The 27,948-nt window shown below is 43.2% G+C and overlaps 1 protein-coding gene across 2 annotated transcripts; it reads left to right on the top strand.

Annotated features, from left to right (window-relative positions):
• The first annotated feature begins 4,329 nt into the window (after positions 1-4,329).
• On the top strand, positions 4,330-27,542 carry epha2b (eph receptor A2 b). 2 transcript variants are annotated; one of them, XM_010741161.3, is made up of 17 exons: positions 4,330-4,511; positions 5,210-5,289; positions 6,855-7,503; positions 18,321-18,476; positions 18,867-19,220; positions 19,399-19,529; positions 19,752-19,923; positions 20,021-20,111; positions 20,837-20,892; positions 20,984-21,109; positions 21,801-21,998; positions 22,118-22,179; positions 22,311-22,520; positions 22,630-22,779; positions 22,875-23,068; positions 24,042-24,197; positions 25,632-27,542. In XM_010741161.3, exons 1-17 carry the CDS (start codon positions 4,427-4,429, stop codon positions 25,738-25,740), a joined length of 2,979 nt encoding a protein of 992 aa, XP_010739463.2. In that variant the 5' UTR covers positions 4,330-4,426; the 3' UTR covers positions 25,741-27,542. The 2 variants fall into 2 exon arrangements, with proteins under 2 accessions (XP_010739463.2, XP_010739464.2); XM_010741162.3 differs by having other exon boundaries at positions 21,801-21,986.
• Positions 27,543-27,948: the final 406 nt, after the last annotated feature.

The following is a 27,948-nucleotide window of genomic DNA, read 5'->3' on the forward strand; positions in this document are numbered from 1 at the left end:
TGCATAATGAGCAAACATAACTAAACTATTTTTTTATTTATTCATTCTTTTCACAGGTTAGCATTGCATTAGCATTACACCATACTGACCTCTTGGTAACTTCGATCCAAAACCACATCCAAAAATCAACTAAGGATAAATATTTTAGGGTGCTGTAGCTGTCTTGTTTTACAGTGATCAGGATCTCTGCCTTCTGCTTTGAGTCCCCCAACTTTCTTGAGTAGCTCAAAGGAAAAGTGTTTCCTACAATGTGCTTGTGAAAGAAACACTAAAATCTTCTGTCTGTTAAATTCAAGAACTTTCCACAAAAATCGCATTTTACTTAAAGTCTTAAACTGACTTGGGAAACATATACAGCTCTGGAAAGACTAATAAAACTCAAAAAGTTGACCATTAAAGGCACTGCAGACTCGACTATGAAAGCAAGGGAGATTAATCTCAACATCAGCTGTCACTGCATGTTTCCCTTCAGCGCTGGCCTCTTTAACTGTTTGAAATACAAATGACCACACTGAAGCCAACCACACATGGTTGGTTTACATTACAACTCAACACGTAGGTCACACATGCCCTTGAGCCTCCCAGCCTCTCACCTCAATACACACACCAGGGCCACATTACCACCAACATTTGCTCATTACCACATACACACATATGCATAATATATACAATGTACAGATGTCTGCCTTGTATGTTGGTTTGGGAAAATCCTGGCTGCCGTATGTGTGGCTTCTACAGTGACTGATGAAAAGTGTTAGCGCTGTTTGGATTTGGGCTGTTAAGGGTAACGGCTGTTCGCGGCATAAATGAAAATTCATAGTGATTGTTATCGTTCCTCAAACTGTGAACTGTCCGTGCAGAACGTCGTTTTCACAGGTCATTTGCAATTCATTCGCACAAACAACCTGATGTGCCGTGAACTTGCGTCTTAATTCTCCCTAACTATCACCCTTATCAGGTATCAGTAAATCTTTTACAGGCACATGGGACTACTTTCTCATGCCAGGTCCTGAACAGAGCTGGATCAACAGGATCAGGTGTTGTTTTGGGGGGGTGGGGCACTTATTTGCAGGAGATGGAACCGCCAGGCTATATAACTAATCAGACTAACAGATGAGCCAATATCCTGTTCTCACATATGCTGGCAGGGGCCACACTTGTTGCGCTATGTATTTTTGTCTCTGTTGTCGGGGGGGGGGGGCAATGGCCCTGCTGTTTGCCTATCCACCACTGCTGCTGTAGTTGCCTTACACCTGTGGTTGGCAGCCCTCCCGGCGCCCAACCCCCCCCACCAACACACACACACACATAACCCCCACCTCCACCCCACCTCTTTGGCCTTAACCACACACCCCAATCCACTTTAGTTCTCAGTTTACATCCTGCATTAGCTTTTAGTGCTGCACTACAAAGAACAATGCATATTCAACAGGCTTACCAGGTCTGATAATACACATGCGGCCCCTCAGCCACATCTTATTGTTTCATATCAAAAATGGAAAAGGAATGATATCAAAGGTTTCTTCATTCCCCTGCTCTACCACCCCCCCATCTTATTATTACCTGAACCCATAAGTGAGGACACCTCCCGTCTCACCTATGCTCTAAGTTGAGGACAAGGTGTGAGAAGTGAAAAAGTGAAGGGAACACGAGGACAGCTGTGGCGTCAGGAGTAGGCGGGCAACTGGTTGGATTTTTAGGGGTTCAAAAGCTCATAGAGAGCCATGGCGTTCTTCTGTAGTTTGAGGGGGGCTTTGTGAAACTGGAGCCCCCCTAGTGCACGGGGGCTGGGGAGGTATGGGTGGGGTAAAGGGAGGGTGCAGTGGATTGGGCCAGCAGAAGCCCACCTCTTTTCTCGCAGTGTCAGCGTCACAGGTGTGTGAACGACAATGCATGTGTGTGTTTGAGAAAGAAACCCATGTCCAATCAATGACACACTGTATTGTAATCATCTATTGTGGAAAACAAGGCTGCTGCTCAAAGGTAAACACCACTGGGAATAAACTCTTGAACCAGGTACAACCCTCTGGCTGGAGGGCTGCATTCAGTGTTATACAGGACGGGGGGGTGGGAGGGTGGACAAGATGGAAAGCACAGCACAGCACTTATCGCCTCCGTAGCCATTGCTCAACATTTTGCCATAGTAACACTGGGCAACAAAGACTGAAAGTAAGTCAGATAAAGCTTGACAGTGAATTCCACGCCGCAGCAGTTGCTAGGTAAAGGACTTTTCTTAATTCCCCATATTCATACTGGTCTCTACCACTCCCACTCCCACAGACCCTCCTGAGACTGAAAAAACAGATTAAACTTTGTTTTGTTCATAACTTGACCACTGTCTATCTACAGGGTTGGCAGGGTGCAACATTTTTGGGATATTTCCCATAAATTATGACGGGCTATCAGTAGGCCAGCTGTACTTTTGAATTCTGGTATTCAGGGTTGCTATTATGCTTATATGAATACATCTCTCTCCGCCTGTCACAATGATTCTGCCTCTGTATGTGGGGATGCTCAGAACAAAACAACGTCAAGTAAAGCGGCTCCCGCTCCTTTTCCCTCCTAAGACCCATTCAGCACTTCTAAATCAATATCTGCATGCAAATGATTCTGTTGTACTGCAGACTGCTTGATAACCAGGTAGGCCACACTGTAACCAGCTCTATGGTGCCTTCCTGTGCCCTTTGTGAATGCTACTACGTTTGGATTTGTGTTTGCTGATGAGATGGCATTTGAAAGTTACATAGAAACACAAAATAGTTCAGATTAGGGTTGCAATTTAATGATTTTTTTCATTATAGATTAATCTGTCAAATACGCAGGATGTTAAACAATAACTATTTTGTTCTGTTTTGTTCATGGTGAAAGACTATCACAGTTCCCCAAATTGATTTTCTTCATTTGCAATAATGAGTAAATGTAAAATCAGTAGAAAGTAACAAAATCTCTTTTCTTTCAGAAACTGGAACCAGCAAATGTTTGACATTTTTGTCAGAGAAATTAGCCTGCTTAAACAATTAAAGCTGGTTATGAAAAATGTGTCCACTATAATGAAGTATTTCAGTATCTCAGGCCTCCATGGATGCAGCACAGTGGTTAGCACTGTTGGTTCTCAGAGAGAAGTTTGAGTTTGAGTTTGCATGTTTTCTCTCCTCTCCTCCAGCCACAGAATGAAGATGCTTGTTTTAATAATAATAATAATAAACTCACTTAATAATAAACTTTCTCTGTCATGAGTAGTTTTCTTTTCTGCTTTACTTCATAATTTAAAGTACATTTTGCTAATATGTCTGTGCCTTTTAGCTGAGTAAGGTTCTGAATGCAGGACTTTTACTTGTCATGTAGTATTATTACACTGTCGTGTTGCTGTTTTTACTTGAGATCTGAATACTCTTTTTACCACTGCATTTTATACTTAGTGAGACCACACAGTAATTTGTTGTTTCTGTCAATTCAATACAGAGCAAGACAAAAATATGACCAGAATATTTGAGGGACATTTTAAAAATAATAAGAAAAAACCCCACAGATCCATGATGCTATTATACAGAAGATGATTAGGGCCACATGTGAAAAATTGAGTAAAGTAAAAAAAAAAAAGGACAAAAAAAGGACAGCATCAGAATTCTGACTTAAAACTCAGAGTTTTGAGAATAAAGGTGTGAATGTGAATGGTTGCCTCTATGTGGAGCCCAGGCTAGTTATCCAAGGCATACCTTGCTACTCGCCCAGTGTCAGCTGCAGCCCCTGACAAGATAAGCAGTTATGGAAAATGGATGGATGGATTTAGACAAATGTATTTGTTAATTTGAACTCAGACTTCAAATAAGGTTTTCACATGTGGCCCTAATCCTTTTCTGTACTGTAGAACTAATTTATGATTTACAGGTCAGGAAATTACCATAGCCATTTACCATGCCTTAGTAGATTATTGACGCAGTTGTTGTTTCACATTCATTGAAAAACAGTTTGTATGGACAGTATGGTGATGACTAAAGTTAGTCACAGATTATTGGCATGAATATATTTACTAAATGTGCTAAATAAAGGTGCATCAGGCTAGACCTGGAGCTTGCACGACTTGTTCTAAATGTGCAGAGACAGAGATCAAAAGTTCCGACAGTCCCTGAAAGTTTCTCATGAGCTCCCATCCCCCCCTCCTCCACCTCCTCCACACCCCTCGCTCCTGAAGACGCACCATGCACACCCACTCACTCACACACACACGCGCACGCTCCCACCCACTCACCCACGCACACACATACACACATTACGCATTCCAACAGGCGGAGCCAGTGACGCGCGGGGCCGTTTGTGAATGAGCTGCAGAGCGCAGCACTCACCTCAGAGAGAGCCAGCCAAGCCCAGGAGCGGAGAGAGAGACAGACAGAGAGAGAGAGAGAGAGGGGAAAGAAAAGTTTGCCAAATGGATTTCTTTACCGGAATCAGACCTTTATTATTTTCATATGTGCTCATTAATGGTATTCTAATTACACTACAGACTAAAGAAGGTGAGTGTCTTTTGAAAAACATTTCTTTAAAAGTTGGTTCTGAGTTTATTGGAGTTTGCTGGAGCACGCGTGCCATGCGGGGAACCTCCTTTAAGAAAGTTTAAACCCAGGAAACACACGTTCTTAATCTGGTGACAGTCTTCAGTCGTATTTTTTGAAAACTTAATTATATGTATAACTATTGCTCGTTGAAGTTGTATATTAATATAGATGTATTGTTAGATAATCAGTTGGTTTGAGAGTGTAGGCTGCATGTGCGCAGCTCTAAACTTTCTAACATATAACAGGTGAATTCTGGAGATTTGTCAGTGCAATGCGTCTCTGAAAATTTTGGTTCACACTTTATTCTCTTTTTTGTATTTATTTATTTGATCTTTACAATATATATGTGCTGTATAATATGTATGTATTATAGCCGTTAGAGATTCATGCGTAACGTGCAAATGCCAATAAAACTTGCACAGCCAGAGGTTGGAACAAACTATTTTTAAACCACAGAAGTCAGTTGTGATAAATTCTATCTGTAATTACATCTAGACAGCTTTGGTGTATTATGCAGACATTTTAATATGACTGTCTTTTGTAAATGTATGTGGTTTTTATTTTAATATCCATGAATTCCAAGTCAAATATTTGTCTTTTCTGATTAGTTTAAAGGGTTATTCTCATGTACTGACTGTGTTCTCATGTCTCCACAGAGGTTCTTTTGGATATGAAGGCAACAGGAGGTGAACTGGGATGGTTGACATGGCCCTTAGATCAGGGGGACAAGCTCGGGGTGAGTAACTCTCTAGCTTTTCCTCCAGCAGCTCCCACGTTTCCACTTGGAATTTGCCTCAGGATAAATCTGCATGAAATGTAGTTACAGGAAGGGCCCGGTTGAACAGGGAGCCTCCAATGTAGAAATATTTGACCATTTAACTTGTGTGGTTAGCTGTTAAGTAGGCTTGGTGTGTATACATGTCAGGTTTCTATAAAATCTGGCAGTTAATGGTTACTTGAGTATGAGAAGGAGTTGTAGGATCGTATCAGGAGTTGCCTGCAGAGCATGTCTGGGCTACACCAAAGCTTAAGCAGACAGAATAGCTGCTAGCTCTGAACTGGGAATACTTGTGGCCTCTTGTGGTTTCAAGGCTTCAGCTCTAGAATTGTATGTTAGAGAGCAATTAACTTTTAAAGTTTGCAGCATGTGGTACCTCTTTTTAGAAGGGGAGGGGTTTTAGACAGAGCAGATCAGTCAAAGCTACCTTTTCCTTGAAGCAGGGGAACATGTCCATGTTGAGAGATGTGCCTAGAGAATAGCCGCGCTATTACACCCAGATTCTGTGGTTATCTCTTTTGCCAGCAGGCATGTGTGCCTTCTTAGATATTGCGGTTTTAAAGTAATTGGCCAGTCAGGCTCATGCAAATTCACTGTAAATAACCTAATTTCATGTACTGATTCCTCAAAGGCATGTGCAGGCGTGCTTTTCACAGTGTCTCGCCCAACTTCTAAGAAAGGTTTCTCCTTAAACAGCTGCTTTGACTCTCTAGTTTCACTTTTTTGCACTAATGAGAATCAGGTGTTAGATATTTTTGAGTTGTTGGAAACATTTTTTACTGTGCACCCTTTGTCATGTAACTACTGCCACTTGTGATAATCATTATTTTAAGTTTTAAAGACTCCTTATAAAAAATGTTCACCAGCTGTTTAATAGAGGTGTCAGTCCTGCTGTTGTACATCAAGTTTTTACGCAGAGCCACACACTCAGCCAACAAAGCACATTCCTTTAATTAATAGCACAGTGGCGACTTGCAGAGAGCAAACCACGGGTTCTGCCCCTGTGGGGGCCAGTTGTTCCTCCAGAGGCAAGGTTAGGCTAAAATATGCTGTCATGTTTTTCAAAAAATATTTGCGGCAGCATTCAGAATGCGAGCTGCAACACTGTTTGGGGAAGATGCCAACAGTAGCAACAACAGACTGAACTGGAAATAATCTGGTATTTTTGCAATGTCAGAAATGCTTTCCTCCAAAAACTCCTTGAGGTTTTTTTTTGCATTGTTTTGCTGTAAAGGCCCATAAAGTGGAGTCCTTCATAATTCAGAAATGTGTTATTGCTGTGAAGGATTGTTAAAATATTCACAGGGGGTAATTAGCAACTCGAAGAACCATGGTTTTTCCCTACACAGACTGTTTTTGTTTCAAGGTTTATATTACAGTGGTTGAACCCTCATGTGAAGTCCTATGGTGCCCTTTTATTTCTGCCTCCCTTACAACCTTGGCTCAGCTCAGTATGCTTAGGGGCTCCCCAGAGTTCAGTGTTTGTACCTCTAACTCTGTTGGTTTGTGTGGTTTTGTTTCAGTGGGAGGTCGTCCAGAGGACCCTGAACGGCTCTCAGTTCTATACCTACTCCGTCTGCAATGTTGGGGAACGTGAGCAGGACAACTGGCTGCGCACCACGTTCATCCAACGGCGTCCATCAGCCTCGCGGGTCTTTGTTGAACTTCAGTTTATTGTACGTGACTGCAATTCTTTTGATGGCACCTCGCTGACCTGCAAAGAAACCTTCAACCTCTTCACATCAGAGTCGGATGCAGACGTGGGCACTACCTTCCGCAAGGGCCAGTTTAAGAAAGTGGCCACGATAGCGCCTGACGAGATCACTAGCAAAAATGAACTGCGCATCAACACTGAGACGAGAGTCGTGGAGAACCTGTCTCGAAAAGGCTTCTACTTGGCATTTCAAGATATCGGAGCCTGCATTGCTCTTCTCTCCGTCAGGGTCTACTACAAAACTTGCCCAGCCACAGTTAAGAGTCTTGCGTCGTTCCCTGAGACCGTGGCTGGAGGTGAGAACCAAGCGCTGAGGGAAGTGAACGGTGTGTGCGTGGATAATGCCATCAGTGAGGAGTTACCTCGCATCTACTGCACTGTGGATGGGGAGTGGGTGGTACCAGTTGGACAGTGCCAGTGCAAACCAGGCTATGAAGAAGTTAAAGACGTGTGTCAAGGTAAGGGCGTGCTCTTGAATCTTCGGTATTTGTAAAGGTCTTTCTACCCTAAGGCACTTCAACCCGTATGCATGTAAATCAAGCATGTAGCTCCCATGAAAGTGTGTTTTTAAAGCAATCAGTTGCCATGAGTCACCATTTACCCTTTTTAAAACTGCCATAGGTTATAAAACAGGCCCATATGGCAGACTGTGGATATTTATTATAGGTGTTATTATCATTGTTCAGTGGAATTCTCCCCTTGGCTAACATGGCTCCTCTGCAATGGAAGGAATGCTTAGGCCTTCTTGTGCATGTCCCAGCATCATCCCTGACCTTGAACCGATACCTATAAAATTAAGAAATGTGCTTTGGAGTTGCAGCTATGATTCTATGTACAATTCTGTGGAAAAGTTTGGACAAGCCTTAATCATTTCCTGATGATACACCCCTTGTGTCATCAAGGCTCAAGCTGGCCAATGAGAAAAAATTTCAGTCTGAAGGAAACTCACTGGTAGTGCACACTTCACCATTGGACTCTGAAAGTAATCGTTTCTTGAGTAAGAAACTCATTTTGTAGCACATAAAATCTTGTACAAATCTTTATAGGCTTTTATTATGGCTACAGTCATGACTGACTATGAAACCACATATTTAAACGGCTGTTTAATGAGTGTTGAAATCCTGCTCAAACACCTTTCCCAACACATGTCATAGTTTATAACTTACAGCCTGTTGCATCAGGTGATTTCCTTCTCTCTTATTATCATCTGTTCTCTTAACTTGATATGGGTGTGCTACATAGTCTGACCATAATTCAATCCTTTGACTTTGTAGTTATGGCGTAGTTGTGTTTTAAGTCCTGCAAAGAGTGCTTTATATTGTTGTGGGGAGGGCTGTCAGAGAGACTGAAAGTGATCAAAGAAGCAAGGGGCTACTGTACTGTGATGGATTAGCATCTTCAAGGGTGGTGGTGGTGGTGGGGGGGAGGAAGTTTCTGAGCCTCGCTGACTTTGTTCATCTCAAGCATCAGAGAAAACAGACGCCCTCCTCTTGAGAACGGGCATGCCGACTACATGTTCCCCTGTCTGTCTCTGCATCCATCTCTCCTCCTATGTTTTCATGCATTAACTGAGCCTCAGCTTTGGGGTGTATTGTGTGTCTCCAGCAGCGTATGTGAATATACAACACAATCTGGCATGCAAGGGCCTGTTGAGACCTGTTCCATGACAGCACACCTAAAGACTCCAATCTGCCACAAATACTCCTCCTCCTCCTCCCTTCACTACTTTTTCTGGAACTCTTGTTTGTGCACATAAACACACACTCATGCATGACCTGAAACGCACACACGTATGAATAACCTTAATCACTCTAAGGAACACACACCTTGGGCGGCAGTTGCAAATCCACATGCAGCCTGCCTATAATAGATTCGGTGTCCCACTTATTTTCCCTCCCATTGGCAACAGACCGATAATGGCGATGAAGTTTTCTGTCAGTAGATAATTTTTAGCTGCGAGAAAGTGCCAGGTAAGATGATTAGGGAGGAGACGGAGGAGGAGAGGCCAGGAAGGAATGAAAGAAAAGTTATACAAAAGTGATGGAGAGGTTGTGTTTAGTGGAGGGGTGTGATTTTAAAACAGAGAGAGGTGAGGAATGGAATGCAAAGGTAGGAGAACAATGAAGCGCTGTGTTTCCCCTGTGAGGCTGGAGGAGCCCACCTCCACCTCCTCTTCCCTGTTGGTTGGTACATTCCTGATCAGTTTGCTGAGGAGGAGCCTTTCCCAACATTACTCCAGACCTGAGGAATTCCCAGGGGTGCAGAGGGAGCAGCTCCAGGTCAAGCCCTCACATTAAAATGACCAAACAAAGACAAGCTCCAAAAAAACACGAGATGAAGCTAAATGAGGGGTCGGAAGACGCATGAGGGCAGTTATAGATGAAGGTGGAAATGAATCACAGGGTTGCAGCGCAGGGCCAAGATGAATGGTTCAACGGGCTTTAAGTGGAATCTCATAGAGACACACAGTTAATCATTCTCCCCACTTCTTTCCTGCACTGCGTGCTGTTCGGGGAGAAACCACAAAACTTCAATTGTGGTGTTTTTTCTTACTTAGGTTGAAAGTTTCCATGTTCAGTGATGTGTTCACTCAGTTTTATGACTCCTCGGCCCTGTGGGACCTGTTAAAAGTAGAAGTGACTCTATCTGTTTTTTGTCTCCGTCTCCTCATCAGCTCTTACCGCTGTGGTGTTTTTGGCTTAGAGATCACTCGTCCGTCAAACTGTGTTTCTAGGATCTTTTTTTTTCCCTTCTTAAACTCCCTTTTGAGGTTTCTGGAGGTGGCGTGTGGGGCTCTTCTCTTGGTGGCCGTCATTGCTCATGTTAACTACAGAGTCCGTCTTTTGGACAAACAAACTCTAAAGATAAAACGCATCACTTCCTGTGCCGCAGAAACCTACCACAGTGTTTAGAGGAGCAAATGTAAAAGCTTTTATTAGCTGGCTGTAAATCATATCAGTCAGCAGTAGTCAGGCACAAAATGGGCTTTTTGTTTTCTCTGAAAGCAGCGCAGATGACTATGAAAGAGAATTATTTTGGCTCTCAAAATATATAAGTGTCAATTATAAAATACATTGGAAATAGAATAAGCACAATGAAAGCTGCTCTCATGATTTACATTTATTACCACAACCCTCACAAAGCTGATGAAAGCCTGATGAAAACTGCCTTTTGTCAAACTAATCACTATTTTGTTTAGACTTTTTTTTCTATTTGCTTTTCCACTAGACTGTTCCTTACTGCTTTACCAGTGTAGACACTACAGATTTTTATTATTATTATTATTTTATTCTAATAAAATATAAATAGTAAAAAAAGTTTAGTATTGAAGTCTTTTACTTGAGTAACATGTATAAAATACAAATTATTAGAAAATGTTCAGTATTTTCAAGTATTTTCAGTAAATTACACTTAAAAGACTGAAAATATATAAAGAATATACAGAATGTCTCATCAAAGTGTTATCATGTTATATATATTGTATAAATAATTTTATTGATCAATGTGGAGTTGATGTGGAGATACTAACAATTGAATCACATGTATCAGACTTATAAATGTATGTATATTCTATTCTATTCTATGCTCTATGAGCACAAAGTAAAGTAAAAAACTACACTTAGACGTCATTTTTCATTACATTACATTACATTACATTGCATTTAGCAGACGCTTTTATCCAAAGCGACTTACAGAGGAGGACATAAGCTGAGAAAGGTGTAAAGGAGCACAGAGTAGTTGTTAGTTTTGTTCCATGACTGGAATTTGTTAAAAAAAATAATATATTCAGTAAGTACTATAACAAAAAACATGTTGGAGGCACCCTTCAGTGATTGCCACCTGCTTTAAATAAGCATGTTGTGCTTTCAGCCTCCACAGTGAAAAAATAAACTTTCTTATTTTTAAATTCTGGCAAAAAAAAAAAAAACTGAACTTTTTTTTTCAATTAAGTGGTTGGCTTTTAAATCGACAGCAGCGCTGTGGGTTTCCACTAGTGACTCATTGTTGACACTGTCGGAGTTTTCCTCCGTTCCCTATCACGCCCTTCCTTACCCATAATCCTCCATGGCACAAAAGAACAGCATACCGTGTGTCACCCCACAAAAGACCATGGGGCTGCCTTGGCTGGTCCTCACGATTGTGTTGAACCGTCCAGGTCCACACCTCGGCAGTCGCTCTAAAGCCTCAACAAATAAGGCTTAATCCCACATCACAGTTTCCACAAGGCCGTATTTTAAAAGAGATACACAATGTGGAATATTTGGACTGCTGAGGGCTGTTTTGGTGTCTTGGTGAAAATGGTGTGGAACAACTGTCCACTGAGTTCCAGTAAAGTTATTATTCCTCTCGCCAAAGAGGTTCCAGTAAACTATTCTCTCCCTCTCCCCCCTCTTTTCCTCTCTGTCTGTGTCTCTAAACTCATCCTCAGATGATGTAACAAACAGTTGGTGACTAAGTTGTAGTTGTGTGACTCTATGCTGTGGTGAGTGATTTGTATGGGTAGTAATTGACTTGGGTGTGTTTGTGCTTTTTAAGTGAAGTAACTACTGGTTCTGCATGCTTTTTTGCCTTTGTGCAGTCTCTTTTGCCGTCCTCTACCTCTCTCCCCACATCCTGCCTGTCCCTGAGGAGTCTTTCTATTTTAGCCTCCATTTTCCGCCTCTAGTCTTGGATTTATTTGATAGTTTCTTATCTGAGGACTCCCATCGTCATTTTACAGTTTTAACTGCAATTTACGTAAGAGATGCAGACTGTTGCGCAAGCTGTCCTAAGTATAACAAACTGACAAACAAGAAGTTTTTGTTGTCTCTGTGAAATCACAGAGTGACTGTTATTTTTGGCTGGCATACAGGTCATGAAAATGACACCAATAGAGTTTAAACATCCCGTTTCACACGGCACTGATGGGTCTTTAGACTGTGTACAGCTCTATTCTTTCTCACTGGTAAATACATTTGTCCACGACTGACTCGTAAAGATAAATACAGGCTAAATTTGAACAATGCTGCCAATCGGAGAGTTTTTAGTGGACAGGGAGAGAAAAGCCAACTGGCCCTATTCACATAGTGGTTAAGGCCAAAACATTTAGTGAAGGTGAAATGTAAACTTTAGATGTCAGTTTGTTTTTGTCTGTGCACTTTACGATGGAAGATGGGATTTGGAAGGCCGATCGTTCACTTGGAAATAGATCTTACAGAAAGCTTAAGAGCAAGCGTTTGATGGCCGATAGTCTGCCCGTACCTTGAGCGAACTGGTTCATCATAATCACCCCAAACCTTTTAAGACCAAAGTCTTGTGCAATTTCATCTTATCTGATGGGGAGTATACAAAGACAGCACCACACCTCAGGGTCTCAGGGTTTTGATTTAGTTGGCTTACTGTGGATTTCACATAATGAAATCATCTCAATCCTGCAGGATAATCCCCACATTGAAATTTTCTGCTCTACCGAATATCCTTGGCTTTTGATCCCTGTAGCTAGTCTCAGAAATTAAAAAAAAAGTTGTAAGTCCCCGACTTACCGGACACCGCTGCTCATTTAGATGCACAGGCTGGATATAACCTCTCTTTTTCTTCCTTGGCTCTTGAAAGCCACCGTGATTATTTTGACTGTGTTGATTCTTCAGATCTCGTGCCAAGGTAACGTCTGCCCAGCGGGCTGAACTTGAGGGAGTTGGTTAGATAATGGGGGGACTTTCAAGTGGTGTCATGCACCGTCTTGTTGGGCCACGTTTGGAGTGACTAGAACACTGGCAATTACAGTGAACAAGATGACAGGAAATGTAGCAAAAGGGAGATCTGGTGGCCTCTATGACTCTTTAATGTGGATTAGAGCAAATCCCACATTTGTGGTTTAATCAGTGTGATGGCTGAGTCTTTGAGGTGTCAGGACACGTAGAGCTCACTTGGTTTCAACTATTATCAGATATGTCACCATTTGTATGTATACACTACGCACTGACATTAATGGCATACTGTTTTTGCTGGATTGTCTGCAGTGACGGCCGACCTGTCAACGCAAATTCACTGATGGTCTTCTTGTTAGCATAAGGCAGATTAAAAAAGTGACATTTTGTCTCAACGCAAAAATAGTTTAAAGTTGCACTGACTGATTTATCTATTTTGAGCTACTTGCCGGCACAATATCTCGGATAGTGTCATCTTATAAAGTTTATATGCAGAATGTAAAACATAATGCTAGCTCATTTAGTCGTCCGACAGACACAAAGCAACATATGCATTCATTTTGAGTGTTTCTGAGCTTACTAGATGATTCCGTTTGTTCAACTAGCAGCGAGCCGTGTCCCAGAAAACTAAAACAATGACTGAAATGAGGCTGAAAGGGTCAGAAGAGCTAAGGGGAAGTTGGGAAACTGCTAATTTTTTGTGGCTTCATTTCTACAAGCGACATGTCTAACTTTAGACATAGTCATTTTATCTATTGTAAACATATAAAATATTGGTTAGTGCAGCTTTAACCTGGTGTTGGTTTATCCAAAGCTGAATCAAATTTGACTTGTTTAGTGTTTCACAATAAAAAAACAAAAACAAACAACAAACTGAGTTTAAATGCAGTCTCCTAATTTAGTCTCTAAATGTCTGTCATTAGTCAAATAACTGAGCCTCAGCCACTCACTTGGCTTTTTTCGTGTGTGTTGGTTGTGGTGGGGAAGTTGGGACATATTTCCTCTTGGTGACATTCCTGAGCCTGGAGGCTGCGTGTGTGTGTGTATGTATGTGTGTGTTGTGTTGGGGGAGTCCAAAGCAATGAGAAGCACATTGTATTGTACTGCTAGTGTGTGAGGTCAGCACTTTCCTTCCCCCTTGTCAGTCAGTGACCCCCCCTCTCCCCCCAGCACAACACACTATCCACCCACCCACCCTTCACTGCTAACAGGACAAGTCCACAGCGGAAACCGGAGGTCACCTAATCCCTCGGTGACTCTCCGACCCGTTGGCTCAGGGCTTTCCATTGTCGCTCCACACTGAGCGGCCTCGCTCAGCCACTTTCTATTTTGTTGTCCTGCCTGATAAGTCATTTTGTTTATTGGTGCATTTGGTCCCATTTTGGCCCCTTCCCCAAACCAGGAAGCAGACAATTGTCGGCATTCAGCGTGTGACATGTTGGCTCGGCATTGTGTAGTAAAATAAAAGTGTTGTGTTTGCCACCTGGCTGTCTGGATTTGACCAGCAACAAGCGGCCAAATGACCATGACTGTGGTCCAACTGGGGCCTCTGGAAGCTGTGACTTTTATGTCAGCCAGGATTGGTTTCCTCAGAGTGTCTGCTTTACTTTAGAACATGTGGAGTATGTTTTGTGCCTCCGTGACTCTACTTTTCACTCCCTGTATGCCTCCTCCTGTTGATGAGCCTGAGTGGATAGATGGAGAGAGAGGAGAAAGGGGATCAGGGAATTTATTGTGTTTGTTAACAACCCTAGATGAAAGCCTGAGTGCAATTGTAAAACAGATGTAATGCCCTTACAGCTGCTCCATTGGTCAGCTAATCCTTTTGACTAATGCCCCCCTCCACACACACACACACACACACACATGCACACACACACTTCCATCAGCCCCTACACCTTTACTGCCCCCTGCTCCCCCCCTCCCCTACACTACCTCAGTGACCCCTGGCTCATGTTACCGGCTCACATCCCCCATCAGAGACCCTCATTGTTCTACCACAGCCCGACTCCCCCCAAAATGCTAATGACATGTTGTCACTCTGCATACAAACAAAATGACATGACATATTGCAATTACGGATCTGGCTAACTCTGGAATGAAAAGAGGGGGGTGAGGGGGGTGAGGTGAAGTAGAAGAGGGCACAGACAAAGCGAGGAGCCACTTGGCTCCAGATATGTTTGGAGGCCCTGATAAAGATTTAAACATTGTATGTATTTGTTATGGATTTATTTTTCTAAGATGTTTTTTGTTCACTGGCCATACTTCTGGATTTAACCTCCTTCCTCATGAGACAAGCCACCGTCTCCTGCTGCAACTCTTTCGCCCTTCTCCTCCGCCTCCTCCTCCTAACTGCGAGCATGTGTTTGTTTTAGTTGGCCGCTGACTCCCTGTAAGCCATACACGGTATGACTACCCTCAGGCAGACATGACCTTTCTGCCTTTTTAAAGCCCAGCTCCGGACTCGATTGTGGGGAAGGCCCCCCTACCACTTACTCCTCCAGTCTTGAGGGCAATTTCTGTTGTCAAGCCACCATGTTACCCCATTCATCCATCTATCCGACCATGCATTCATCACTGTCACCATCTCATCGATCTTAACATTTGCCGACAAACCTGGAGGCCCTTGGGGGCTTGCAGAGCCACTCGGGCTCCCCGAATATAACAGGCTCCTGCACTCACTCTCAATAAACAAACACAGAGGCACTTGAGGCAAGCGGGGCCTCTCAAATGACAAACAGTTCTTTGCTCTGTAGCAATAAGGGAGGGAAAAACTGGTCAGTTTAAGTTTGTCAGATGTTTCAACTCAGAAGAGGCTTCGAGACCTTTGTATACATGTACATCTTAGGTACCCCCCTTTGGGTTTAGTGCCTGTGTTCATGTTGGGTCAACACATTTCAGCTTCCTTTACAGTTATTATTCTGTGGACTGTGGTAGTCATAGCGCTGGTTCTTCATTTGGTCACGCTCCCCTGTGTTTCCATGCTTTGATTGGCTGCTCTAGGAAGGAAGGCTGCATCAGCCTCACACTTCCTGCTTCCTGTTGTGTCCAGCAACAATCCAAAGTCCCCCCTCCGCCTTTCTCCATGGAACCAAGAGGTTTCCTTTCACCGGACTTTGCTCTTTTGTCGAGGAATCCTCTTGTTAAATACCTCAGCAGAGAATCATCTAGTCATTGTGACTCGTATGCGTAAAGACACACAAACTCCTTCACCTTTGTAATAGAGAAACTGAGGCTGAAACTGAAGCTGCAGTGAAGGCGCTCTGCTACAGGCCTCCTGTTGGGTGGTGTGCACTGGAATGCATCTTGATTATAGAGGCGGCTCGCAGTGTAAGGCCATCATCTCCGCAGACCTGACCACGATGCATTGCAGCCTGCACTGTCGCTCCAAAAAGAGGCTAGTCCTCCTCTATTCAGTTGCCATGTGGCATTTCGGCTATTCCCATCTGCAATGCTTGTGTGTGTATGTTTTTTCTTTCAGCACTTGAATGGCATGGCATTCTCCTTGCCTGCTGGTCAGTGGTGAATAGCAATGTTAATGGGTTAGCTGGGAGCCTTTTTAGTGAGGACTGGGAGGAGAGAAAGGAGGGGAGGAAAGAATTTGGGGATTACGAGGAGGAGAGGTAGGGGTATGAATTGGGTTTTGAGACAGCAGCTGTTCCCCCTTCTCAATGGAAGAGTTTGCCCTGGCCTGTCTCTTTTCTTTCTCCCCCCTTTTCTTCAGTCCTCAGCAGGATACAGTATTCCTCTCTTTCTTTCTTGAACCTTCTGTTCTTCCATAGCACATCTCCTCTGCCTCGCCCAACCTCTGCCTCATTCGCGTTAATGAGTAGCAGTGGCTGCTGGTGAAACAGCTGGCCAAGACGGAGAGGAGATGCTGTTTTGAGGGGAGGATTGACTAACATGCAAGCCTATTGGACAAACTTACAAATTCTTTTCATACTGAGTATGATTCTTTCTACCACTGTTGTCATGCTCTTCATTTAATACACACCTCTTCACGGCAGCTCCGCCGCAACTCGGTGAACCGCAATAGAAAAAGCTGAATGGAGCCGAAGTGAAGCTCATGGTCAATCGAGTAAATCCCCTTGATATGACCTAAATGGAGCGGGAGCCGTGTGCTTTCCGTCTTGTGTGTGGTCACTTTTGGCTTCCAAAGGGAACTTCACTCAAGTCAACCGCAGTGAAAGGCAGCCATAGACAGAGACAGTATCTCTGAGTGAATCTGATATTGTCTTTGTCCTTGGCTCTGCTTTTCAACTCGCCCCTGTTGGAATTTGCGTGTTTGCATTTGACTTAATGTTTCATTGCTTCGCCCCGGATCACTGGCGTGAACTTCAGTCTCTCGCACATGCTCCATTTTAACCGGCTATCATGTCCTCTTTCTATCTTGTCTGCCAGACTCTTCTTCATTTCCATTCTTTCTTTCAGTTCTCTCTTATGTATTTCTCTTCTGTCTTCTGGCTCTCATTTGCATTATCAACATCTTATGACATCTGTCATGAGCTATTTAAATGCTCCAGGCGAACGACTTTGAAGAAAGGAAGGAAATGTGTGTGTATGTTTATATATATATATATGTGTGTGTATGTGTTGCTGAATTGACTTGGCAGAAAGACATGAACAGGTGACAGGCAGCGGATATAATCCCTCTTCTGATGTCAAATTTACTCATGTGTGCACGGGTGTGCTTTTGCATACATGTACGTGTATTTTGTGCATACATATGGTTGTGGGTGCGTGTGTGCAGTGCATACACGAGCGTGTGTGTGTAGATGAATGTGTGATGGTGTGAGGGCATGAACAGCAGCCGTCGGAATGCTCTTGCAGAGTTAAAGGGGGGCCGTCTCATTTTCACTCTCCTTTATGGCGCGCGCCCTCCAAAATTTCACACCATATTAAGTTCATATTTCACGACTGCTACGCAGCAGCTGGATCCTCTACCTGCACTTCTTTATTCTCGGGTTGGACGTGTGAAATTATGTGTCATTTTATCTAGGCGATACAGTTTCAAAAGACTGACAGAAAAGATATAATAGCCTGTTGAGTGCAAACGGATGCTCTGCTTTGGGCTGGTTCTCCTTTATTTCTTGGCTCTTTCCTGATTTTCGCTGCCTTTTTCGCTGACTGACTTGCTGTCCTGGAATGTGGCATGACTGGTTGCGTTTGTTGAGAGAGAGAGACAGTAAGAAAGCAGCATCAGTGGGGGGTTGAAGCAATAATGAGTAGGAGTGCCGGCTAGGCAGGGAATCTGCGTTTTTGTTTTAGGGTTGGGCCCATGTGAGCAACGTCTCAGCTGGATCGGACAGTGTTTTAATGAGTAGAGTCAACACTGTGGGGAACCTTGCCTTTGTTTTTCCTTCCATATCTCTGTCGCTTGTCCAAATGTGACCTTTAGCCTTGACATAATAACATGTCCACTCCACCTTGCTGTGTTGTATGCAGGGTGAAAAGTTCACATCTTTCAAAGAGCCTTGCGCGATCTAGAGGAACTGGCTTAGCACTGTCATGTCACTGTCACTGATGTTGCCTGAAGTCACTATTGTCCTTGTTCACCTGCTAATGCAAATGTTTTCTTGTGTTTGCAGAATGTCAGGCTGGCTTCTTCAAAGCAGCAACATCCAGTGACAAGTGTGAGCCGTGTCCTGCCAACACCCAGAGGCAGGACTCTGGAGCTTTATTTTGTCCCTGCATGTATGGCTTCTACCGGGCTCCAACGGACCCCCCTACAGGACCCTGCTCAGGTAACAAGTCCCCTTGATCTCTAATGAGAACCATGCAATAAAAAAAGTTTGGAAATATTATCTGTCAGTAAGCTGCCAGGTAATTCCTTTTGCATGTGTGACTTTCCAAGTGTGGAATACAGGATGTGCATATGTATTTTCTAATTAATCTTTTCCCCTGCTCATATTAGTACAAAGCACTGTGGTTTCTGATCTCATACTGGAGCTGTGAGTTTGTATCTCATAGCTAAGATGCGGTTTTAAGAATCTAAACTATAAACTAGTATAAAGTATATGCTTTATACTGTTGCTGCCATGTCAGAAAGGACTCCCCTACATTTTGCTTCCTGTAGTTCCCCTCCCTGTCTCTATCTAACATCCCATATTGTTTCCTAATCTGTGTTTCATCAGGTCTCCCCTCTGCCCCACGAGACCTTGTGGCCACAACCACCAGTGCAGGAAAACTCCTCCTCACCTGGAGCCCGCCTGAAGACACTGGAGGTCGAAACGACATCACCTACAGTATTGAATGCCAGCGCTGCGAGGGAACCGCGTGCCAGCCTTGTGGAGAGAAAATTCGTTACGAGCCGGCCAGCACGGGCCTGACCGACACCAAGGTTTCAGTGAGCGAGCTGGACGCTCATCTCAACTACACTTTCACCGTGGAGGCACATAGCGGTGTGTCGCTGTTCATGAGTGACGCAGAACCACGGGCTAATAAACCACCATCCACCAGTGCTCTGACTACATCTCTGCTCTACACAGGTGAGTGCTGCTGATATGAGGCAGGGCAGTGATGCCATGTTTGCTGCAGTAATGACAGATGCTATCTGTGAGCCAGTGACAGCTCTGCAAGTTAGAGTGAGATGAACTCTCAGATTATCAATGCAGCCATATTTTCACATCCCAAACATACTGAAGTATTACTCTACCTCTCTCTCAGATCCCCCAAAGATTACCACGATGCGACTGGTTGAGAGGTCCTCCACAAGCTTGTCGCTTTCCTGGGATGTATCCCCTCGACCACGGGTCCAACACCGGCCCATCCGGTATGAGCTCACCTACTGCAAGAAGGTGCGTCACTTTTGTGTTTTTTAACGATATGTGTTGAAATGTAAAAGTTCATTTTAGGTATTATTATAAATTTACCCCTTTACATGTTTCAAGAATTGAAATTGTTGAATTTAAAAAGCACATCAACAGGCATCATTTTAAGCTCAGGAGTTACTGATCTGACCATCATCATGGACGCAAGGATGCAGATGCCACAGTACTGAATTTCTCCCTGTCTTCCAGGATGATAACTTGGATGTGACTACATTCATCGTACTCAAACAGGAGAAGAACTTTGCACAGATCAATGACCTAGCTCCAGGCACGGCCTACCTGTTCAGGGTGCAGGCCTTCAGCAGCGATGGCAGCGCTGGAGGATCTAGCATGGAGGAACAGTTTGAGACCTTGCTTGGAGGTACGGAGGAGAACCACCATAAAAAAGAAGTTTCACTTGCTTTGTTTAATAATTGGATTTCTCTGATGTATGTTTTTTCTTCACTTGCCTTTTCCAGAACAATCAAACAGCACAGCAATCATCATTGCAGCAGTTGGAGGAGCAACCATGTTGTTCATAGTGGCCATGGTCCTGTTTGTACGCAGACGGTTAGTAACTGCCCCCCTCTGCTGCTCTGTCTGTCTGTCTGTCTGTCTGTCTGTCTGTCTGTCTGTCTGTCCCGTTAATCAGTCAGAATGCACCCTCCTTCAGTGGCTTCCTCTCTCATTCTTTTGCCCTTCCTTTGTGGGGCCTCCAAATGCCCTTTGCATTCACTCTCTCCTCACCTCTCTCCTTTTCTCTTCCTTTAGCCAACTTTCTCTTTCTCTTTATCTGGATCTGTGTCCCTGCACTCACTAGGGAAGAATTTACATTGAATGTGCCTTGTCACTGCTCAATGGTTATATTCTAGTGAGTGTTGGGTCCTTTGAAAGGAAATTAGTCCGGGGTGGTACATTGTTGGTGATAAGAGGCGCTCGGTTCCCTCTGTACCAGGCCACAGGCACTTTGTAAAGGTGACCTGGGCCTGTACTGTAGCAGACTGTAGCCCGTCTGTCCACCTCCCTCCCGCCTGCTTGTCTGTCTTTGAGTCTTTAAATCGGCTCGGCAAACACAGTCTTTCGTCAGCCTTTATCAAAAGGCTTCTTCTGTTTGAATGGACGCATTGCACCAGTGTCGGTATCCTTTTGAAAGCTTTAGAACGTCTTGAAAAATGGTTACAAAGGTTGCTATGTGCTATTGATATTAAAGCAGGCAAATGATATAAAGACAAAAGTACATTTGTTCTTTGAAAGTGGGATATTAATTTGCAGATGGGCTTTTTCTTTTTGTTCAGGAAAAGAAACTCTCACACCAGGCAAGGAGCAGAGGACACCTACTTCTCCAGCTCAGGTAGATAAAAAAACTCTCTCATCTCTTTATTTCACTTCATTCATTATTATTCTATTAACAATGACAACCATTTTCTTTCTTTGTCTCACAGAGCAACTGAAGCCTCTGAAAACCTACGTGGATCCACATACATACGAGGACCCCAACACAGCCGTCCTGAAGTTTGCCACTGAAATCCACCCCAGCCACATAACCAAACAAAAAGTCATTGGAGCTGGTGAGTGACAGCTCTGTTGAGACAATCTGCTGTGGGGCTTAACACAGCGATGTTGAAAGATTTTCCCAATCCCCAAATTCGATGTTTATATTGTGCATTTTCCAGAGCTTAACAGGCTGACTGACAGTGGTTACTTTAGTGAGATTAACATCTATCTGGCTGAGTTCTAACACAACAAGTTGAGACATTTTGTTGTGTGGCAACTGTAGGTTGTGGGATCTCAAGTTGACATGAACAATTACACAAAGAAAGTGTTGCTGAATCAGTATTTTGGAACGATATCAGAGCATCTTCCACGGGCCCTGCCCAGATCTTTCATTCATGATACGTTTATTCAAGTGTGACCACCTTTACCCTTTGAACCGACAGACTTTTTTCAACATACACCCCCCTCCTCAGTTCTCACGACCGTGCCCCCCCCCCACCTCCAACCCTTTCTCTCCTCATGTGACAGCTGATTCCCATGCTTCGACACCACAGGCCATCCACCAGTTATACAACATAGGCTCTCTCTCTCAACACCCGGCCAGAACACACCTCTGCGAGAGAGCCTCAGGCAAAACAGCAGCAGAGACTTCCTTGTTTTCACTCTGTTGCACATCAAACTCCCTGCAGCTAGAAACCTGAGAAAACTAATCAAAGTGATACGATATCATTTTTCTAAATTCACTTGTCTCTGGATTTCCTTCAGGGGAGTTTGGTGAAGTGTACCGTGGTATTCTGAAGGTGCCGGGCAGGAAAGAGGTAGCAGTAGCTATCAAGACGCTGAAGCCGGGCTACACAGAGAAACAGAGGCAGGACTTTCTAAGCGAGGCCTCCATCATGGGCCAGTTTTCCCACCAGAACATCATTCGGCTGGAGGGGGTGGTGACCAAATGTAAGGACTTCTGTGAGTTTTGGTTCCTTTTTTGATTACTTATCTCTCTCTCTCTCTCTCTCTCTCTTTTTTTGTTGCCTGTTTTCGTGATCCATCAACATAATTTGTTCTTTTGTGGTGTGTGTGTGCAGTCAAACATGCCATGATCGTGACTGAATACATGGAGAATGGAGCACTGGACAGATACCTTAGGGTAAGTCCACCACAAACTATTGTACTGGCTGACAATTACTAACAAGTTCTCTACTATCTTGTCTGTTTTTTCTTGTTTTGGCCACAAAACTAAAATGTTCTTGTTCTTCTGTTCTTTTTTTCTCCCCTAAGGACCATGATGGCGAATTTGCCTCCTTCCAGCTGGTTGGCATGCTGCGTGGCATCGCTGCAGGCATGAAGTACCTCTCTGACATGAGTTACGTCCACCGTGACCTAGCAGCCCGCAACATCCTTGTCAACAACACCTTGGAGTGTAAAGTGTCAGACTTTGGCTTGTCCCGGGTGCTGGAAGACGATCCTGAGGGGACGTACACCACAAGTGTAAGTAGATATGTCTTAAAAAAGATTTACAGCATGATGGTTTTTTAAGATTCTTGAGACCTTTTTTTGTTTCTCTCTCTCTAATCTGAAGTTTTTATTTCCTAAACAGGGAGGTAAGATCCCCATTCGCTGGACGGCTCCAGAAGCAATAGCATATAGGAAGTTCACCTCAGCTAGCGATGTGTGGAGTTTTGGCATCGTGATGTGGGAGGTCATGGCCTTTGGTGAAAGGCCTTACTGGGACATGAGTAACCATGAGGTAAGTTTCAGTGATCACAGCAAGTGTACAGATTGTACTTTTCTCTGAGGTTTTTAGCCAACCTAAATCTGATTCGTCAATTGAACTTCCTTCAGGTGATGAAGGCTATCAACGAGGCTTTCAGGCTACCGGCGCCGATGGACTGTCCCTCAGCCGTTTACCAGCTGATGTTGCAGTGCTGGCTGCAGGATCGTTCCAAGAGGCCGCGCTTTGGAGACATCGTCAACCTGTTGGACAAGTTGCTGCGGAGCCCGGACTCCCTGAAGACCATTGCAGATTTTGACCCACGGTAAGATTTATTGACATATCAGCCTAAGATCTTGAAATCCATCAAGCTCAAAAACTTCAGTACCTGCCACTATCAGCGACAAGTTCTTGGAAACAACTCTGTAATAGAGAACAAGTTTCGCAATAGACGTTCCACTTTTAGTGTCACTCATGTCTCCTCCGTGACTCCTTTTGCACTCTTTCATTTTCCCTTCTGGTTGATGTTATCTATTTATGCAGCATAAAACCCTAAAATTATACACTTAACTTCTCTTTAGAAAGAGCTCTGTTATCCTAAAAAAACAACATTATTTTTGAATAGTGGCCACATTCTGACTTCACGTCAAAAAAATGAAGACTTAAGACCTGACTTTGTGATCTAAAGACTAAAGAAGTAGTCTTGTGTTTTCATGTAAACATCTTGGAGCAATATAAGCTAAATAAGACTTAAATCTTTGACTCACGCTTGATTCAGACTTGTCTCGACCCACTTGAAGAAGACCTGGTTAAGCTGGACTTGTTTCGACTTTCTTTAGATTTGACCCAGACCTGCTTCAAAGCTGTTAAAAACTGGCAGCAGCTGCACATCTACCTTAAGTCAAAAACGGGCTGTGTGTGTTTATTGTAGTTTTGGGAGGAAAAGAGAATGGCTTTAAGATGTTCTACTTAAACCATTAAAAGGACATCTTGACACTTTGCCTGCCAGGCTAATGAAAGAAATGTGTGAACACCCCTCGCAGTGGATTACTAAAGCTCCGCTGTATGTGCATGAATGCATAGTTTCTCTTTTGTAAGCGAGCATTAAAGCTAGAAATAGTGAGAAAGGACAAAAGGCTGTCTTGCTCATATCTTAATCAGTTCTCGCCCTGACTGCTCCAACTGGTTTTTATCACTAACTTCCTGCACCATAATTACAGTCTTCAGTCATCCACCTTTGTTGTGGGAAAGCCTGCTGATTATCATTATCATTTAGATCTACGTTTCTTTGCTTGCAGCGTATCCATACGTCTGCCCAGCACCAGTGGCTCGGACGGTTCCCCCTTCAGGTCGGTATCCGAGTGGCTGGAATCCATCAAGATGAGTCAGTATAGTGAAAACTTCACCTGCGCTGGGGTCGTCACCATGGACCAAGTCCTGCAGATGAAGAACGAGTAAGTGGGACATGGTTTCACGTAATACGTTTAGGTCTATTTATTTACTGACTTGTTAAGTCTGCCAAAGAAGAGGAACACTCTGTCCTCAAATTATGCCATGATTTATAGCCAACATATGGCACAAGGAAGTTTTTCCTCCTGAGAAGTCTGTTATGAACTTCCTGCTAGTAGCTTATGCATTTGTTTTCCTTAAAATGTTTTAACAGCCAGAAGAATAGTTTGCGCACAATATAATCTCCAACCTCAGTTACAACTTGAGAAATGTTTGAGATGGAAAAAATAATGGAGGGAAGGAGAAGGAGTGGGCTCATTTGTGGTAGGCTGGTGGTGGTGGCTTGTGGTCGCTACAGTCCTTATTCTTCCTCCCTCTCTCCATTCTTTCTCTCATCCCTCCCTTCACCCACACACACTAGCTGCCCTAGGCCGCACTTTTTGCTCGAGCCCCCAAAAACCACCAGTTTTGCCTGTTAAGGGCAAAGGCCTTTTGTGGCTTCTTCGACATTAAAGGAGGGAGGAAAGATGAGAGAATAGTCTGTGGAGTGGGAGCGACTAGATGAGATTAAGCAACTGAAATAGATGGACGAGGTTTAAAGCCCTGCAGTTGGCACATTTGTACTTTCAGAAAGATTGAGGAGGTGCGCTCGCAATGTACCCCCTGAACTTCTCACAGGCTAGTTTACGGCAATTGAATCTTCTCAGATGTGTAGGAGTGCTAAGGAGGCAATTTAATGAAATTGGCTCAACCTTTTGGGGAAAAAAAAGTCTTAGTGAAGCACATAATGTTAGGCTGTTTTGGGGAAATAACGAGGGCCAGAGCTTTTCCTAACCGCATGACCAGCCAAAAGGAACCCCCTCCTCTTTCCTCTGCCATGGTATACGTATCTCAGCTCATGATTTGGGAAGATGTGCAGACTGTAAAGCAGACGACAAACCCTTTTGAAGTATTTGTCATAGAGAATGGTGTGATTTCATGGCCCCATGTTTCCATCTCAGGGCATCTGGTAGCACTCTTTGAAAACCAGCAGTTATTTACAACCCACCCTCTGCTTGCCAGACAAGTGATTCATGGTCAACAGGGAGAATCCTCGTTAAGTAATTAAGGCTGTAATTAAGGCTTTGACTTCAGACTGCTGTGTTGCAGGGCTTTTGCAGGTTTGTATCATGTGCTCCCGATGAGTGAACCCCCAGTATTTTCCCTAAATGTCAACACAGATTGAAACCTCTGCAGATTTCTGACTTGGAACACACCCCACCTTGCTTTACTGGTTCAGCAGTCAAACAAGAGTCAGCTGGCGTTTTGTTACGTTTGATGAGTGATTACCACAAGGTTTGAGAGGCAGGAAGGATGTGCGTGAAGAGTGTTGGAATGAGGCCAAAAGTGTAAAGCCATGTGCAGCTTGTGTTATATTCTGTCATGTCTCTCTCTTTCAGGGATATAAAAAACATCGGGGTGAGGCTGCCTGGCCATTTGAAAAGAATCGCCTACAGTATCTTGGGTTTAAAGGACCAGACCAGTACCCTGAGCGTGTTTGCAGTGTGATCGTGACAACGAAGGGAATTAAATTCGTGCACTGAAGCAGGCAGCCCTTTGAACTCTATGCTGAGCTGGAGCGAAACTGCAGGGACGGCTTTGGATCGGCAGGACCAAGAGAACTGTGCCATCCTTTGAGGCCAACTGAATCAGACTGACTTACTGTACATTTTTTGATTTTTTTCATCTTATCCACACGGGAATCGAGCAAATATATGACAATAGCTGTATCAAGTAGACTGTATATTTAGATATCTATTTTTATTATCCATGTCTTCAGTATAGATACAATTCATTGCTCATGCATTTATTTTTTTTTCTTCATTTCGCATTCCTGCTTCATAAAAATCAACAATCAAGCCGTTTCTGGGAACGGCTTCAAAATTGCAGCCTGAGCTTGTTGCATCCAGTATCAAACAAACAAAGGAAGCACAGTAAGCGTAATAGTATGTGAGCAGTGGAGTCCAGCCATGGCTCAGGTTGTGGTTGGTGCTGATATTATGGCGTCTCCTTTTAATTGGCACTTTGGTCCACTCCCTGTTAAACCAATGAGGACGGAGTGTCAAGTGGGCTGAAATGAGCGTGAGCTGGCCCAAAGTTAAAGAGATGGTGTTGCTTAGGTGTGAAAACACAGATGGACTCACGTGTTGGCTCAGAAATTAAGCTATTATCATATACGTGATGTTATATGAAAAAAGAGAGGATAAATATAAGGTACTCTTTTTGTACAGATTAACTTTTTTTTCTTTTGTCTCTTCGTGTTTGGGCAGTTACCAAAAACATTGGGATTTAAACTTAAAATGTAGCACTTGGATCAAGAATCTTATTGTCTTGGTTTGCCTCAGAATTGCAAGTAAAGGGCTATTATACACAAATTCCTGAACACAAAAGAAAGGGTATCGAAGTGAGAAACTGTGTGAATGAAATGAATTAGGATGCAATTCATCTGTTTGTAGCATGTCAGTAATGAAGAGGAAGAGGATGAAGTTTGCTAAAAGTGCCCTGAAAAAAAGCAAAAAAGATTTAATGATGATGTTATGGTTGAGATGATTTCATACTTAATAATAGTTTGGTTTGCAATTTCAATGTCTCATTTAGTTTTTTAGAAGCTATACAAATATTCATATTTCTGTTGGTTTGAGTAACGTGTCAATGCGACGAAATGACATGCTTTGACAATTTAGTGCTCATTCTAGACATTTAAAGACATTTTAAAGTGCCTGTTTGTGGAACATTAGAGGGAGGCTTCTGCCTGTTTTAATGAAGCGGCTCTCCAGTGTAGTGGGAAGTGTATAGCAGACAGGTTCCCCAGTGCTCTTAATTGATGACTGCAATTGTGTTACTGATGTACACCTTCCTTTACTTGAATTTTTACTGTATTTTAAAATGTATCTTTGATTCTATTGTAGCTGATAGATCTATCTTTGGAAAAAGGGATTCCTTGTTTGTTATTACCCTGGTTTACTGGTTGCAATTCCATTTAAGTACATTTTGTATAAATTCACCATTTACCTGATTATTTTTCACTTTGCCTTTCACTTTTACCACCTTTACAAACATTTTGTGAGTTCCTTCATCAAACAGCAAACCGCTTTCTTTTTGCCTGTTGTTTTATACTGTATTTAATAGCCTATTTATTTTTTACTTTTATTTATTTATACTGATAAACACTGAGCTGGGATTATAATTGAAGGTTGTTCTCTCATTCTCAAAAATAAAAAAAAAGGCTCTACTGTTCCTCTTCTATTCCTGAATTCCTGAAGATTTCCTTCCTTGCATTTGTGGAGCAATAAAGTCTTAAATTGAATTTGGAAAAGCCTGCTGTGTGATTGACACAAAACAGAGCCGAGGAATTTCTTTATTTGTTTTAAACGGTGCCAGGATGTTTATACTTCCACCTGGATATCCTTATAATGCTGCTGGATGGTTTAATGCCAGAGTTGGAACCTATAATAAACATGTGAGTGCTTCATTACTTTGCGGGGGGGGGACTGATGTCCAGACATAAACATGTGCACCCCACACACACACACACACACACACACACACACACGCACACACACACACACAGTATGAAACACAAATTAGCATTTCTCTGTCAGAAACTACTGAGAGCATTTTATAGACTTACATTCTCTAATCAAATCAAAAAGACATTAAACTGTGAGATAAGAGTAAACTTGAAAAACTCAAATTTGGCCCTCATGCTTGTATGTA

Source organism: Larimichthys crocea, chromosome XV (assembly GCF_000972845.2).
Source record: "Larimichthys crocea isolate SSNF chromosome XV, L_crocea_2.0, whole genome shotgun sequence".
NCBI lineage: Eukaryota > Metazoa > Chordata > Actinopteri > Sciaenidae > Larimichthys > Larimichthys crocea.